The sequence below is a fragment of the Protomyctophum parallelum genome (assembly GCF_964188405.1).
Source record: "Protomyctophum parallelum genome assembly, chromosome: 8".
NCBI classification, from domain to species: domain Eukaryota; kingdom Metazoa; phylum Chordata; class Actinopteri; order Myctophiformes; family Myctophidae; genus Protomyctophum; species Protomyctophum parallelum.
In genome coordinates this window covers 45,981,403-45,998,609 of record NC_139703.1, presented here as the reverse complement: position 1 = coordinate 45,998,609, position 17,207 = coordinate 45,981,403, and the positions used below count along the sequence as shown (strand labels likewise).

Genomic DNA, 17,207 nt, shown 5'->3' with positions numbered 1-17,207 from the left:
CACGGTGTCTTCGGGAACTAAGGTGTGTAATGAAGTGGAAACTTTTCAAGTGTTCAAGGATTATTAACCCCCTGGAGAGGGGGGTCAGTGTTGGCACTTGGCACCGTGCCAGTAGCTCTGATCAAGGGGATCTCTGTGTGCTGTTGTTGATATGGAACAAAACTACTACCAAATCCAGCTCTACTCTCTCTGCACAGCTGCTGCTACAAACCCCGATTGATTGACATCCACCAGTGCCAATATTTAGCATTTTACTGTGTGCGCGGCAGTGACAGAAATGTGCAGTGACATAAATGACATGAAAATGACATAAATTTAGCCTGGGCCATGGCTCAGTGGCCCAGGCACCTTGGCTGGTAATCCAGTCTGGCAGTGTGCCGCGGGTTCGACTCCCGATCCCGACGGCCTTTACTGCATGTCATCCCCTGTCAGCCTTTACTGTCTGTCCCTCCATAAAAAAAAAAAAATAAAAGAAAAAAACATAAAAAAAATGACATACATTTGAATGTGCATCAGCAGACTCATACAGACACCCACAGAGAGAGTGAGAACTCTCACTTGAGCTGTCCTAATTAATTGTTGTCTCATGATGACTACTAAGGCATTTTGTCAACCAACTGGATGTCCAGAATGAAGGTTTTGCATGAGTTGATGTTCTCTAGCCACGGTGACGGCCATAGAAAGTTCAATGTCTTTAGCAGTTCATTATCCTCTCAATTAGAGGATTAATGGTCGAGGATTAATGTGCTCTTGATCACAGCTCTCTCACCATGGGCAATCTGCCCATGTCAACAATCTGTTGACAAAAGCAGGTGTTCAAACTTGAGCAGAAGAGAAGAGAAGAGAAGAGAAGAGAAGAGAAGAGAAGAGAAGAGAAGAGAAGAGAAGAGAAGAGAAGAGAAGAGAAGAGAAGAGAAGAGGCTTGGTTTAACTAAACAATTAAGTTCAACACTGTCGGCCCAAGGAGGTTTTTATTTTTATATATTTTAAATTTATATATTTTATGAAGTGAATTATTTGATGTACTTAATAATAGATATTGCACTTAAATACATTGTATTGCACTTAGATAAAAGGGGAGGTTGAAAGTTGTTGTTCCTTAGTTGCTCATTTTATAATTGTATAAATAATATTTTACACTACAAATTAAATGTTAATAATGTCATTATCACAACAACCTTCGACATCCCAAAATGAGAAAAGAACTGTCCTCGAAAGAAGAATCAGACCTGTCTGAACTGAGTGGTGCTGTACTGTACTCGTGCTGTACGTACTGTACTGTACTATACTGTAAAAGCTCTCCTCCCTGGCCTGTCTGTGTGTGTGTATGTGTGTGTGTGTGTGTGTGTCAACAGTGACACTTGGTGGTCAACAAACTCTATTTCCGTACTCAGACATACAGACGGTACTCGGACACAGGGACAGACATACGGACACACAATGCTGTCTATAGGAGTGGCTAGCACCACTCAAAAAGAAACTGCATGGTGCCATGACACTTTTGGCTGAACTTGTTACAGTACAACTACTAGTCTTTGTCATGACAATGTCATCTCAGAGATAGTTTCATCTGATTTAATTCATAGATCACTAAGGAAAACATTATGTGACTAGTGACTACACAGACGTCACTTCTGACCATTTCTCCTTAAAGGACAACTTTAGTTCATGTTTTAGGTTGTTATTAGGTTGTTTTAGGGATTTTAGGGGGCGGGGGGGGGGGGGGGGGGGGGGGCATTCGAGCATGGTGCTAAATATGTATTTTTTTTACAACATTTTATAGTGATTTATTATTTTATTATTTACTATAGTCCTACTAGCCCCAAATAAATTACATCTGGCCACAAAAGATCTCAGGATCTACTGAATGTGTCAAACTGACATATTGAGCCTATGACACACAGTGTGGCTTCCCCCAGTAGGCTACCTTCACATTCAGTAGATCTTGTGATCACATTGAGCCTATGACACACAGTGTGGCTTCCCCCAGTAGGCTACCTTCACATTCAGTAGATCTTGTGATCTTCTGTGGCCAGATCAGGGGGGCAGTCAGACAGATATTTTGTGAAGCCACAAGGAAATCGGGATTTCCTGAAAGTTCATATAATGGCCTGTTGTGGCGCTGTCATTGGGCCCAAAAAACCCCATAGCCCCATACAAGTCCATGTATTTGGGCCCAACTTCACCTAGACTGTATTACCTTAATAAACATGGTCATGAATACTTTCTGCTTCCAGTCACTAGTTTAAAGTCTCATTTCTAATGTCATAATATTCTTTTTGGAAAATGATGGTCCCATTTATAAAAAAAAATGACCATAAAGTCACGCATGTTCTGAGGGGCGTGGCTACCGTTACAGTCTATGAACGGGATCCCCCACCCACTCGAGTCAAAATAAAAACCAACGGAGAAGAAGGGGGGAAGTCCCGCCTCGTTGTCTGGGACAGCCAATGGCCAGCTGGGCCCAAACGGATCTAGAAAGATGGCGATGTACACAAGGAAGGACTGACAGGCTTCATTTTACGTTCATGTTAGACCCGGGGAACGCTTTGTCCATATTTTTTACAGTCTATGGGCCAGATGTAATTTCTTGGGGTCTAGTAGGACTATAGTAAATAATTGAAAAATAAATTGCCATAATATTTTGTAAAAAAAATACATATTTAGCCCCATGTTCGAATGCCCCCGCCCCCCTGTCAAAAACAGCTAAAATCCATAAAACTAAAGAAAGCAGCAATTGAAGAAAAGAAAAGAACACACATCTTTTACTTTCTCTAATAACCTAAAACATGAACTAAAGTTGTCCTTTAAGGTGCATTACAGCTTATCTCACTGAATCACATGCAGCGTTCTGTTTGAACCTGTAGCAGAATGACAAATGGGGTTTTCATGTAGAAAAGAGCGGACTGGCTTTGTCAGCAGGGCCTCAGTCCAATCAGGTGGCTGGCTGTCATGGTTGAAGTGGCCAGCAGAAGAGAAGAGAGCCACAGCATGAAAGAGCAAACTGTGACCTGTGTCAATCAACGGCCTGTCAATTATAATGCATAACTGACACATGCAAAATGACATGTTCAATGCAACCGATGTGAGCAGGACAAAGGAACAGTTGGCCCTCTTCCTTTACCATCACCCACTATTCTGAGTGTCATTTTCCAGGTGGAGAACAGAGAAAAACTGGGTAGCAGGAGGAGGGGAGGTCTTTCTTTTGGTCTCATTCAGATTTACAAAACCCATAATCCATTTAGCATGCCACTCTTCTACAACCCTTCCCTGTACACATCATGATCAAAGACACGGTCTGCCATCTTCCCTGAAAAAGGAAATGGGGGCATTGATGGGTGGGTAGGGGTCTAAAGAGGGATATTCACAAGGAGTTTGATCATGACATTCAACTAGCATGTCTGAAGTAAAATCAGACAGAAGTAGCATGTGCTTAAATTCATATTTAGAAAATGTTTCAGATGTCAAAAATAGAGACCTGAGAGTTACGGGTAGTGACATGAACAGAGCAGCTACTCGACAGGACAGAGCTGGTTCAGGACGTACAGGATGCAGTGGACAATGAGGTGTTAACTGTTAAGCCTGATTTATACATGGTTGAGCACCGGTGTGGTGCACCGAAAAAAAGCTGATCTACAAGCTCACAGCGGTGTCACGGCGCGACAATTCGGGGAATTTGTAGATCTGTTATTTCCGGTGCACCACACAATGCACAACTAAGTCAGGTGTTAGATGACTATGCAGAACCAGGTGGCTTATCATTCCATTACCTCAAACGCCAAAGAACAAATCTTGTATATTAAACATTCCATTCGAGCACATGGGAGTCCCGTTTAATTATTACCAGTATATTTTACTTTTTGGATAGATTCTCTGTAGAACTTTTCAAATAACTCCATGTAAAATGTAATACTGTGTACTATCGAGTGGAATGCGGATAATAGGATTGGACCTGTTTATTGTTTGAAGGCAGTCTGAGCAAACTTTGTTTTGGAATTTAAACAGCTCTCCGGTGCTCTGACATGAAAACAAATTCCAGCTTTTCTTTAGTGAAGTTGTCTATAACATGCCCATGTCTGTTTCCTTTGACCAAAAGAAAAAAAAGTGCAAAATAAGCACTTGAGTGTTAAACATAAACGTAAGGGAAAGTCAAATGGGGGTTAAAAGCAAATGGGTCTGTGTCAGCATTCCGTTGACAATGAGGAGGTGGGCAGTGATCCTCACACACTAGCAGTCGCATTGAGTCAACTGTCACCTCTTCATCACCGGTCCTTTAAGCAACTCTCACACCACCTCTCTCTGACCCCGATGCCAAGAGTTCAGGCAGCTCAGCTGCAGAGGCTCTGTCTAAACAACAACAACTCTATTCTACTCCCCACTTAGCCACTCTCACTCTCTGGCACAACCACCAAGGGACCAACATCAGCTGCTTTTTAGCAAGTCCGTGAATAATGATTAATAGTGGTCAAAAAGGCAAGACAAAACCCCTCTCCCACACACATTATGCCAAACAAACGAACAAACAAACTAATACATTATCTATGAAAAGAGAAAGCTTTCCTGCATCAGCGTACCTGGCAGACTTCATAGAGTAGTTTGTAGTGCTCCACCGGCTTCTGCAGTGTACAGAGGTTACATCCCATGATGGACGAGATCACACCATGTAGGCTTCCCCTCCAGCCACACAGGCAGGAGATCCCCTCTACTTCTTTCTCTTCTTCACTTCTTTCTCTTCTCTCTTTGAACTGACTTGCATGGAGCTCACTTTTCTATGACTTCTTCTGCCTCTCTCTCTCTCTCTCTCTCTCTGTGTGTCAGGATTTACATCCAGACTGTCACTGCTGTGTCTTGTGCCTGCCTGTGTGTCTGAATGGGAGCACACGCGCTCTCTCTCTCTCTCGGCTCTCAGTTACTCTGACATGCTCTCCCCTTCAACCAACACACTCCCTCACTTTGCACGACTCTCCTGCTCTCTGCTTGAGCCAACAGGGGCCACTGCCAAAGCGCAGTTATACACCCCCTCATGTTTATTAAGCAGTCACTCATTAAATATTCATGGGGGGGGGGGGTTACATTGTGAATGGTGGTTTTAAAAAGGAGGAGGATTCCTAATTATTAAGCATCATTATGTCTGTAGTTTGGAAACAAAGTGAGTGACATGAAGGCCTTTCCCATTCGTGAAAAAAAAAATATGGCTTACTCTCAAGGGGCTGGTGAAGCTTGTCAGTTGCAACGGTTCCAGCTATTTAATTTGAATCACAGAGCAGCGAGACAATGGGTCTGGTCCCATGTGTATTTTGTGCTACAAAAAGGCATTAATCTGACAGCAGATTAAGCACATGTTTGTTTTTGTTCATAATGTCTAATTCTATGCTCTATAGCTTTCATTCATTTTTTTTTCTTCAGTTTTCACACCCCATTTGAGTCGGGGCTTTGTTATTGTTACATTGACCTATGGCTTAATATATTGATCTAACAAAGAGACACTGGGAATTCTTTCACTATGTATAACTAATAAAACATTCATCCCACAGCCAAATTGTCACGATCCGCTCCTCGGACCGTGAACTTTGACTGTCCTTATTTAGAGTTTGGACTATAATATGTATTTCTGTCATTTATATGTATTGGCTCATGTATTCCTGACTGTTTCTCTTTGGTTTTGGTTTTCTGTTACTCTGTTGTTGCCATAGTTTTGTGTATCTTATTTTGTAGTATTGTTCCTAGTGTTTCCTGTCTTCCTAGTTACTGTTAGTTACCTTGTCTATCCTACCGTGTTACTTGTCAGTGTTTCCACCTGTGTCCTTTTAGTCCCCTAGCCTATCCTGTGGTTGATTGTATTTTGAGTTCACCTGTGTCCTGTTACCCCTGTCTATTTAAGCCCTTTGTTTGCAGCGTGTCCTTGTTGGTCCATAGACCTCTGTCAAGTGAGTGTATATGTTTTGCTGTGCCTTTGTTTTGCCCTATCTTGGTTTAGTGAAATAAACACTTTGAAGATAGTCTGCTTTGCATCCTGTTGCCTGCTTTTGGGTCCACCCGTAATGCATTCCTGACACAAATACCCAAACTAACAGGGCAAAAATGTTAACACTATTCTGTACAAAGGCACACTTTATATAACTGATGCTCAGTGACATATTAGGCTCTAGGTCATTTGTTGCATCCTTGAATGCCCCTTTAAAAGGGCACAGCACCATGTTGCAGACCTGGCATGCCATCCGTGTCATACAGCCAACCAGACGTAAATGCCAATTACACACCACAAAGAAGGGCACTAGCTTATGTTGCTTATTACGACTTGATGGCACTGTGTTTTCCTTAAGAACAAAATACGGTTTATGTCGCGTTGCACTAGTGTAGCAGTCATACTGCTCCAGTGTTTTAGTCCCCCATGCCTGCACTGGTTGGGAAGCAGTGAACACTCCAGTTCATATCTATTGAGTTCATTGAGAATAGAATATGTACTTTATAGCCTACTAGAATTTCGCGGCCACTCATCCCAGAGTTACGTTGCCGCGCACTATGGGAAGAAGGAAATTGCGGTAGTTGACTCCACATGTAGTAACGGATGGGTTATTAGTTATTATTATGTGTCCTTATTAGTGTAGTGTAGTGTAGTGTAGTCAACACGTTATGGCTCATACACACCGACCGGACCTACCAGGTTTCCTGGAAAGGTCTGTTATCATCCCCCCGAACCCTCCAAACTGGGGTCCCACAGGGATCTGTACTTGGTCCCCTCCTTTTCTCACTGTACACTAAATCCCTTGGCACTATCATCTCGGCTCACAATATATCCTATCACTGCTACGCCGATGACACACAACTGTTCCTATCCTTCCCCCCCTCTGCCACTCAGGTGGAAGAGCGCATCACTGCATGCCTGGCTGACATCTCACAGTGGATGTCCTCCAACCACCTCAAGCTGAACCCAGACAAGACTGAGCTTCTCTTCTTCCCAGCTAAGTCCTGCCCTATGCGGGAGCTAACTATTTCCGTAGACAACGCCCTGGTAACGTCTGTCCCAACAGCCAGGAATCTTGGTGTTGTCCTGGATAGTCAGCTCTCGTTCAAAGCTCACATCACAGCTGTCACTCGATCATGTAGGTTCACACTCTATAACATACGACGAATTAGACCGTTCCTCACCCAGGAATCAGCCCAGCTCCTAATCCAGACAACAGTCTTGTCAAAACTCGACTATTGTAACTCCCTCCTTACTGGCCTACCAGCATGTGCACTTAAGCCTCTCCAGCTGATCCAAAATGCAGCAGCTCGCTTGGTCTTCAACCAGCCAAAATTCTCACATGTCTCCCCCCTGCTCCGCTCCCTCCACTGGCTCCCGGTCGCTGCCCGCACAGAATACAAAACTCTGATGCTGGCATTCAAAGCAACCAAAGGTATGGCTCCCCCATATCTTACAAGTATGATTGAACCCTACAAACCCTCCCGCGCACTCAGATCAGCCAACGCAGGGAAACTGGAAGTACCCTCACTAAAAACGCCGGGACAACGCTCCACACGTCCCAAACTCTTCTCCCTTCTGGCTCCAAAACTGTGGAATGCACTTCCCATTGCAGTCAGAACTGCAGCATCACTCCCAATCTTCCGCCGTAGCCTGAAAACCCACCTTTTCAGACTCCATCATGGCCCATAGCACTTACCCTAACCCCTTAGATAGCATTTCTGTTGGCTTAGATAGCATTTGACACAGACTTATAGCATGTTATGTAGACAGCACTATAATTGTATTGTATATAGTCATAGCACGCCATAGTACATATGTATAGCATAGTAGTAAATATGTATAGTTTATATGTATAGTGTATGTATAGTTTCATTATATAGATATTCCACTGTTACTTTCTTAGCTTACGCATGTTTCATGATATTGATAAATGCTTTTATGTGATGTATTCCCATGCTTTTGTTCTTGCTTAAATGTAAGTCTCTCTGGATTAAGAGCGTCTGCTAAATGCCTAAATTGTAAATTGCCCGGTATTTGCTCCGATTATGCTGTCGGGGAGCATTTTTGGCGCTGGCCGACAAAACCCCTGATCTGACATTAAGCGGTGCCCAAAAGTTATAGATCACAAAGGCTTTGCAGGTAGAGCACACGACATGGCCCTAAAAAAATATATAATTTTAATATAAAAAACTATTTTTGCATCTGCCGCTTGAGATGACCTGAGATGACTTGATAGGGCCTGTTAGCTCAAACACACAATGCAATAGTTGTCATCAGTAACAATCATCAGTAGCAAAGTCAAATACCAAAAATAAAAACCCTACCATTTCCATTTTCCCCCCTCTATTTCCCATTCCATGTGCGTTTGTCTTATAGTTTATCTGGCCTCTGTACTACTGCCACCTACCGTCCATTCATTGTATTACAAAGTGTGTGAAAAAAACACACCCCTTAAGACTAAACCCGACCAATCAGAGGTGTGGCTTCCAGAGGTACCTTTGACATGACATTTTGTGTGTGTGTGTGTGTGTGTGTGTGTGTGTGTGTGTGTGTGTTTCGATGTGCAGGGCGTTGCTGAAAATGAGCACCTGTGCTCAGCTACTTCCCTGGGTAAAAAAAAAAAAAAAAAAAAAAAAGAAAGAAAGGTACCTTTCAAAACATATAGAAGTCAGCCTGGTACAGACGAAGGGGACACCACTGTATGTAGCCTCAATTACATTTTGTAACTATTTTCTGCAATGGGATGATAGTTTTATTTGGTGGGTATATGAGCTGGTTGTTTTGAAAGTAGCTCTGAAGTAAAAGAAAAGTGTGGGCAGCCCTGGTATAGATGAATATATATATATATATATATATATATATATATATATATTAATTCCGTGGGTAAAAGCCTGTAGGCTACCCACATATTGGTAGCCTATATTAGCCCAATATTGCCGTTACGCATTTCACTTGAATAATGTTGTGTGCGCACATGTGCGTGCGGAGAAAGACAGTTATTTAATGAAACTCAAGATTATAACGTCCTGTCTCGCTGCCGCCGCGGCGCCGCCGTGCGTGTATAGCCTGTGTGTGTGTGTGGGGCGTGGCGAGAGAGAGGCGTGGCGAGAGAGAGAGATCGTGGCTTCCAGGCGTGCGTGTGTGTATGCAAGCCAGATGTGCGTGTGCGTGTGTGTGCAGGCGTGTGTACTCGGCAGTTGGCTGGCAGGCGAAAATAGCCAAAGCGTTCCGTGTAATCGTAATAACAAACTACTGACAAAGTACAATGTTGATGTAACTAAGAGATTAGCTGAGAGAGCGATATTTTAAATACAGAGATTTAGAAGGAATAAGCAAAATCGTGAGGCTACAATTCCTCTCCCCTTCCTCGTTTCTCTTCTCCTGCGGGAGATCAGAATGAGATTCTGAGAGCTAGTGTGGGCCTATTAGAAGACAGGGCAGTGTTGCCAGGTTTGCGAATTGTAAGCGAGTCGTAGTGTGTGTTGAATGGCATTTGAATGGCATTTGTGGGCTTGTGAATGAATTTTCTCACATGTAATTTGTGCTCACTTGCATAGACCTGGCGAATTTAGCGTGGTGAAAGGGCAACAGTGTTCCGGGGGTGTGGGTGCTTCGGGCGATAATGTTTGTAGTAAACAAATGCATTGCCGCCGTGAGTGTGGACGGGAGGCATCTTTGGTGGCACTGCAATGATCATTTTTTGGCGGGTGGTGTCGAGTGTTGGCGTTGGGCGCGATAGGAGGAGATAGGTCCCACACACTGTGAAGGTAAGTGTGTGACGTCACTGCCGTGTGAGTGTGTGTGGGTGTAGTGTGTAAGATGGTGTTGTGGGTGTTGCAATAGCGACGTAGCTGTTGTGGCTTTGGGTTTCTTGCCATGTGTTGGGTACAAGTTCTCTAATATATAATAGATAATAGTACTATACACATTTTTGGAAATAGCTGTCCAAAAGTAATACATAAAAAAATACAATCATGTATAAAAGTGTATAAATTGTGTCGTTGGAACAACCAAAAATACTGTATAATGCAAACATAATGTATTGTATACGGCATATAAGTATAAATAACTGTATATAAGACTGATAATATAACTTCTAAACATGATACTTGTTCACAATTTGAATTAATGTCAAAGGAGAGACAACTGTATATGGTGCCAAATGCGTAAGTAATTCCGTCTCTACAGCTCTTTAGTAAACAAAAAGTACATGTTCAGGTAGGCCTATACAAACCAATACAAAACCAGGAGAGAGAACCCATTCATCAGCCTTAACCCTAATTTTTATTTTATCTGTTTCCATCAAGAACTTATTTGACTCGTATTTGACCCACTGTCTCCCTTCAGAATGTTTTAATTGTTTAAAATGTTTAAATTTAATCATCTATTCTAGCCAGGCTATATCTGCTCTGCTCCTCTCTTTCTCTCCTTGGTGCTAATCCTGCATACCTGGACAGGCGTCTGGGGAGCACTGACTTGTGCTGATAAAGACGATCCACAATGAGAAATCCAACTGCTTCTTCCATTGTGACGTTTTCACTGATCCGTATCAATCAACATTCCCAGAGGTCTAGTCCCTACCCAGGACACAACTGCAGGACTCCAATAAGCCCTTTTCTTCCCCCAGTCAACCATCTGCTTTCCATTGTCTTAGAGACCAATGGTTCCCAAAGTGGGGTCCGGGGACGCCCAGGGCTTCTTTTCCAGGGGGTCGCCAGCAAAATGAGTTCATGTAGCGTCAACATCATATCATATATACATTCAAGAAATCTGGGATTGAAAAACATTTTAACACCACAAATATTGTATGGGGGTCCCTGGTAGCAAAGACATTTCAGATGGGGGTCAGTGGCCAAATCCCATCGCACTATAAATGCAGGAAATCTCTGTTCGTATGTGCATGCATGCGTACTGTACGTGTCTGTAGTTATAGTACTAGCATCTCGAGAATCGTCCAGCCGACTGACTTCACTCCCACACTTAACTGATGTGCCCATGAGTACCCATCAATATGATGTCATAGTACTACTGACGTCATAAACTGGCCTAGACACAGACAGGTACAACGGGTACTCTGACAACCCGGGTATTGCATAACCTTGGATACAAGGTGTTGGCTGGCATGTTGGCTCATTTGAAAAAACAAATCCTAAAGCATGTATGGATCCAGTGCTGAGAAAACGCTGCCCCAGGCAGCCTATGAGTACAGCTGTGTCAAGTTTACAACTACTCACAATTACTGTAGGGTAAGCTATTCTTTTCTGGGATCTTTCTTGACGAGTAGCATGAAAACCAATGCTATGCTCCCATTAGCTCTACTGCTGTGCCTAGCGGCTGGGATCAGCGGAGGGATTTAGTCTGGGCTCTTGCTCGGCTAATCTCTCTTTCACACTGAGATTACCCATTCATGGAGACAAGACAGAGCTAGCTCTATGACGCGAATGACTGCCGTAGGAGTCTGTTGTTGATACTGAAAGGAGTGGATCTGAATGATCATCAACAGTCAAATGTGCAAATGGAAAACTCCCAACAGCCTCCTTTGGATTTGGATTCTCCTTTGGATCTGTGGGTTCCAGGCAGCGTCTGTCTGCCAGGACATTCATTGATTTCATTGCTGCTTTACCCTAGTGACATCTAGAACACATCTCTTCCCTCATCCTGGCAGCGGATCTCGCACACGCACACGCACACGCACACACACACACACACACACACACACACACACACACACACACACACACACACACACACACACACACACTCCTGTCTCAGTGGGTTCCGATAACAAGTTAGACAAAAAAGGTAATAATATTTCTTTGTCAGGGGGGTTGAGCAAAGCTGCGTGGTGACAGGAAGATGACGGGTTACCACATCCCTTCTAATTGGCAACGTGATCCCCTGATATATATGTGTGTGTGTGTGGGGGGGGGGGTCTTATGCATTTGATCTATGCTTGGCTGGATCATTCATATTCATAGGGGCTGCATGGTGGTGTTGTATCGGTGTCCCTGTGTCCCATAGGGCCCAGTTTAACCGTTGTAGTTTCAAAAGAGGGATCAGGTGGCCCACACATCGGCTCGCTTGTAACCATCCAAACACTCACCCTTTGTCTCCTCTCCTCCCTGTCAATCGCTTTAAGTCGCTCACAAAACTCACTAACAAAGTCTCTGTTAATGTGACCTCATAACAGTCTGCATTGATTGAATGTAGGGCTGGGCGAGATATGACTAGAGATCGTCTGGGATATTCTTTTAAACATCACAGCGTGTCACATTGTGACACATTTTGATTGATGATTTGATTGACACAAAGACACATATTCATGAACATGAGCTTGTAGATTTGCTATTTTTTGCACATTTTTTCTATCAAAATCAATCGTCACAAAATGATATTATGGTCACAATAATAAGGTAAAGAATTGAATGCAGTTTGCCTGTGGCTCATTCTGTCATTGGTTGGCACCGTTGGCTAACATTTACAGGAATTTGCCCGGGTGAAAATCAGAGGGTTAACAGTGTACTGCATCATGCAGTACACTGTTAACCCTCTGATTTTCACCCGGGCAAATTAACAGGTTAACAGTGTACTGCATCATGTGGACCTCAGCAGGGCTAGCGGCCACAGCGTTGTAGCGGGGCCACGAGACAACGTTGGCGTATATTTCACTCCGGGGGTTGTCATCGCACCAATGTAGGTTAATGTGTACTAAGTGACCTAGACATTTTAGCGCTCCGCCGTGGCAAAATGCCAAGCTATCCATCCATCGCTCCATCTGCTCGCACTCGGCTGTTGAAAAGTGGTGGGAGTGGTCCAGCCCGAGCGAGACAGACTTCAGCTATCGGAGAGAGGAACAGGGAAATGGCGACGTTGAGCCCAGTCTGCTGAAGGTGATGACGTGGTAACATCTGAAGAAACATGAGCATGATGGCTGTAGGTGATAACACGAGAGAACGCATGACGTTCAGGTGTTCACACACACCACTCCACTGCACAGTCCAGACAGACGGTTGAGGAGGAAGGAAGGAAGGGTGGGGAAATGGGAGATTAGGAAGGGGCAGAAGGGCAAACCAAACATTACACCACTTTAAACCCTGCGTTGCCTTGTTGGACATTATGAGTGAAAACTTTCAGAGGACTTTCAAAAATAGTAAGAAATAGCGTTATATGTTGTGACGTGAGCATTGTGAGCAAAATCTGCCTACCACAAAATTAACATGTTCTTCGTGAGAAGTTCCAAGAACCTTTCAGAATTTTCAAAAATAACAAATCTACAAGATCTCAAGGCATCAAGGCATTGCAAAGAGACTTGTTGTAATCTAGATCAAGCTGGCTTTTGCCCTTCTGCTCCACGGGACTCGATGGGAGGTTTCTGTCCTCCCTGAGCCCGCTTATACAGTAGATCAGCTATTTGCGCTATTCCTGAAATAGTGCTGGCAGCAGTAACTGGGTAATATCTGACATGTTTCACCACGAGATATATGAAATGTAAGATGACAACTGAATATATGTGATATATATATATATATATATAAGCCCTGAGCACTGTGTTTAGAAAAGTCAATTTGCTCGTCCACATACTGTATGACGTAAATTATTCTTTTTGATTTGTTTGATTTGATTTGCAAATGTGACGAAAAGCTGTATAAAAAAGATGGAGATCTCCATTCTGGGCAATAAAGGAAAAGCCCATGTGAATGCAGCATGAAATCCATAGAGTTGGCTGGAAAATGATTTACGTCATAAGTGCTCTAATCTAACATTAACCCATTCTGACCTGAGATCAGATTCATACGAGGTTTCCGCCGGACACACACTGGTCTGATGAACCCATTCTGACCTGAGATCAGATTCTAAAAATGTCAGTTGCTCTTAGATTTTTCAAAAATAGCAGACCTACAAGCTCTTATCGCGCCACTCGGTGGCGCGATACGAGCTGGGTGCCCGTGGTGCCCGTTCAGAATGGGTTAAAGTGCATAGACTTGACTGTCAAAAAAAAATGTCGTAAGTGCTCTAAACAAACATTAAAAAGTCAATAGACTTGGCTGCTACATTCAAAGGCCATGCATTGGAGGGGCAAGAAGATATGCTAATTCACATTTCCCCCTAGCCAGGTCCATGATAGACGGGATTAGCATCCGTCTCCCTCACTTGACTTTGGCTTTTCGCTGTAGGATCGCCTGACTTGATTTGGCCTAAACACTGAGTTGACTTGGGCTTAATTGAGCTCTACCTATCAGCCGTTTAATCTGTAGAGAGGATATGAGAAGAGAAAGAAGTTGATTTAAGACAGCACTCTCCTAATGGAGAGAGCAGGTGAGATGCCCAGTCACATCACACTTCACATCTTCAGACGGAAAGTCAGAGAGGCTGCATGTGCTAACAGTGAGAAGAAGTGTGTGTGTGTGTGTGTGTGTGTGTGTGTGTGTGTGTGTGTGTGTACGTGAGAGAGAGACGGCATGATCAGGAGGGTGGTGGTGGTCGTGGTGATGCTACTGCTGTAAGGGGTGTTTTGGAGGTGTTGGTAAAAGCAGAAACAAAGAATGGGGAGAAGTTTAATGACTCTCCAGTTCCCCTCAACTGTACCGCTAGGGTTTGAGTGCATGAGGATGTGTGTGGTGCGTGTGTGTGTTCTACTTCTGGGACACTAGGCTGTGCATAATTCATTAGACAGCTGTCAGCTTTGTACTCCTGTTTACTTGGCTTGCCAGATCCTGAGCCCACAGGGAGCCCAGCCAGAGGGAGTGACAGCCACCACAACAGTTTAATTGGATGCTCGAACAACTAATAATGCCATCACTGTCACTGGAATGCAACGGCAGTTGCATTCCAGTGTGGAGAGACGTTTAATGGAAGTGGTGAGTTTAAATGCTATGATGATGCAGCATCACTGCACATGAGCTAACAAACAACTGGAGGCCATGGAAGGGGAGAGGAAACACGAATGGAGACATCAGGCATTGTTGTGATATAAATGTTGAAACAAGTGTAACCACAAGCTCAGTGGCCTTGTGGTTAGAGTGTCCGCCCTGAAACTGGGAGGTCGGGGGTTCGATCCCCGGCCGGGTCATACCAAAGACTGTAAAAATGGGAACTAATGCCTCCCTGCTTGGCACTCAGCATCAAAGGGTTGGATTGGGGGGTCAAATCTACTAATCAAATGATTCCCGACCGCTCCTTGGCTGCGGCTCACCGCTCCAAGAGATGGGTCAAATGCGGAGAACAAATCTCACCGCAGTAACGTGTGTGACAAATCGTACAACTTTGACTGGTCGAAATAATATCGTATCCGGGGGAATAACATCTGACAGATGTTCCGGCCCGACACTTCCGCAGATAGCGTCTCTGCCTTAGGTTGTGATCAGGCTTTTCTCTTCGCAGATGAGTAAGGCTGGGACAGAGGCTAGGTCCATGCTGGGCCAGCCCAAGACCCCAAAAGAACAAATCGGTACCATCTGGGTGTGGGAAAATTCTTATTTTTTCTTCTTTTTGCCACTTTTTTAATTTCAAGGACCCTCTGTGTGATATGCATGAGGCCAAGTACCCCAATTAGATACAATTTTCGAAACAAACGTTTTAGTGAAAAGAACGATTATTCCGATTACTGCCCCAGTTTGTGTTCACTGTGGGCAGCTCGACACAACCGTCTCCAGGGGAAAGACGAGCATCAAAGTTTTTATTGTGGGAGATGCATTGAAAGCCAATGTTAGCCAATTAGGACGGAATGTGAAATATCGGACAGATCCGTCTTGAGCACATAACTATAGAGATACTGTGTAACAATTCGTGAGATCTTTGGATAGAATCTGAAGGAGTAATATGAAGAAAAAAAAAATGTTTTACAAAACACACACGGGGGAGAGTAAATGGGGAGAGTAAATGGGGAGAGTAAAACATACTCTCCCCATGCCTTTGGCTGGTGGAGACAATACATTAAAAAGCCTGGTAAGGGGAGAACAGGGGGCAAAATAAATGTGTCAGTCAATAATGGAAAGGTCAAAAATGAGAGAGCAGACATGGTGTGTCGAGTCAGGACTATGCAGGGGGAAAGACACCGTAAGTGACTCCAGTCCCTGCCGACCTGCAAACCAGTGCCACCTTCAACACCACAGACCTCTGGATCAACCTGTATTTAGTGACATAAAAGCTCCAGTAAAATTGCCACCTAACCTTTAGCACTATAAAAACCTAGATGATGACTGCATGATGGCGAGGTGTAATAAAATACCATTTACAGCTAATTATCCAAATGCCACGACATTCCTGCCGAAGGTAACTCATGGCTCTTGTCAACACAGTTATTAGGATATCGAAAGGACTACATATTTCAACACCACCCACAGTCTGCACACACACACACACACACACACACACACACACACACACTCACACTCACACTCACACTCACACTCACACTCACACTCACACTCACACTCACACTCACACACACACACACACACACTCTCTCTCTCTCCTGGTTCTCCCTGAGTTAGTGTCGAAGTGACCTTGAGCAAGAAACTCCTGACTGCATGCTTGGTTGATACCTTGCATGATTTCCTCTGCCACCGTGAATGGGAAAACTAATGCACATTGTAAAGCACTTTGGATAAAAGCTCTATATAAAAGCACCACTTTACCATTTCCATGGTCTCTGCCAGCCAGCTGGGAATGGACACAGGTTCTTCTTGTCTCAATCTAATTCTCAGAGCCATCATTGCACCTGTGGTACTTGGCTGGCACATGGGCAGCCAAAGTCACCGACAAAGTCCACAGCACATGGGTGAAGAGTGAGAAAGAATGGGTGCACTTGCACTGCACACTGTATTAATTAACACAGCACACGGAACCACAGGACTGTGGCAGCTGAAATGGTTTCACACTGAGACAAAGCAGACTGAAAATAACACTGAGACAATGACATAGAATGAAGAAGTGAAGTTCCGGGACACATTCCTTCACATGAATCTAGAACATGCATTTCTGTGCTTCCAGGGAAGTCCATCTATTCTATGCCTGCCTTTCTGCACCTGTCTGAGCGTCTATGAAAGGTGAATTATGGCCGAGGGGTTCAGCCCTCCATCTCATTACATTACCACGCTCCGCCAAATTAAAAGTTCCAAGTAAGTGCTCTTAGGCCATCTATGAAAGGCAACGTGAAGTGAGTGACATTTAGGGTGACATCACTCAAGCGTCTCAATAACCCAGACGGACGTACCAGACTCTGACTAACAACTCAGAG

At 43.9% G+C, this 17,207-nt stretch overlaps 1 protein-coding gene across 4 annotated transcripts in view; it reads right to left on the bottom strand.

Moving 5' to 3' along the window:
• The window catches only part of pdzrn3b (PDZ domain containing RING finger 3b), a 107,315-nt gene that overhangs the window by 18,929 nt on the left and 71,179 nt on the right, over nt 1–17,207 (bottom strand). Inside the window, exon 1 of one of the 4 annotated variants that reach the window (XM_083771877.1) lies at nt 4,575–4,833. The exons of the other annotated variants lie outside the window; for them this stretch is intronic. Coding sequence (XP_083628003.1) covers nt 4,575–4,643 — 69 coding nt within the window. The 5' untranslated portion in view covers nt 4,644–4,833. Of the gene's footprint in view, nt 1–4,574; nt 4,834–17,207 lie in introns of those variants that run through there. 4 annotated transcript variants of the gene reach the window in all.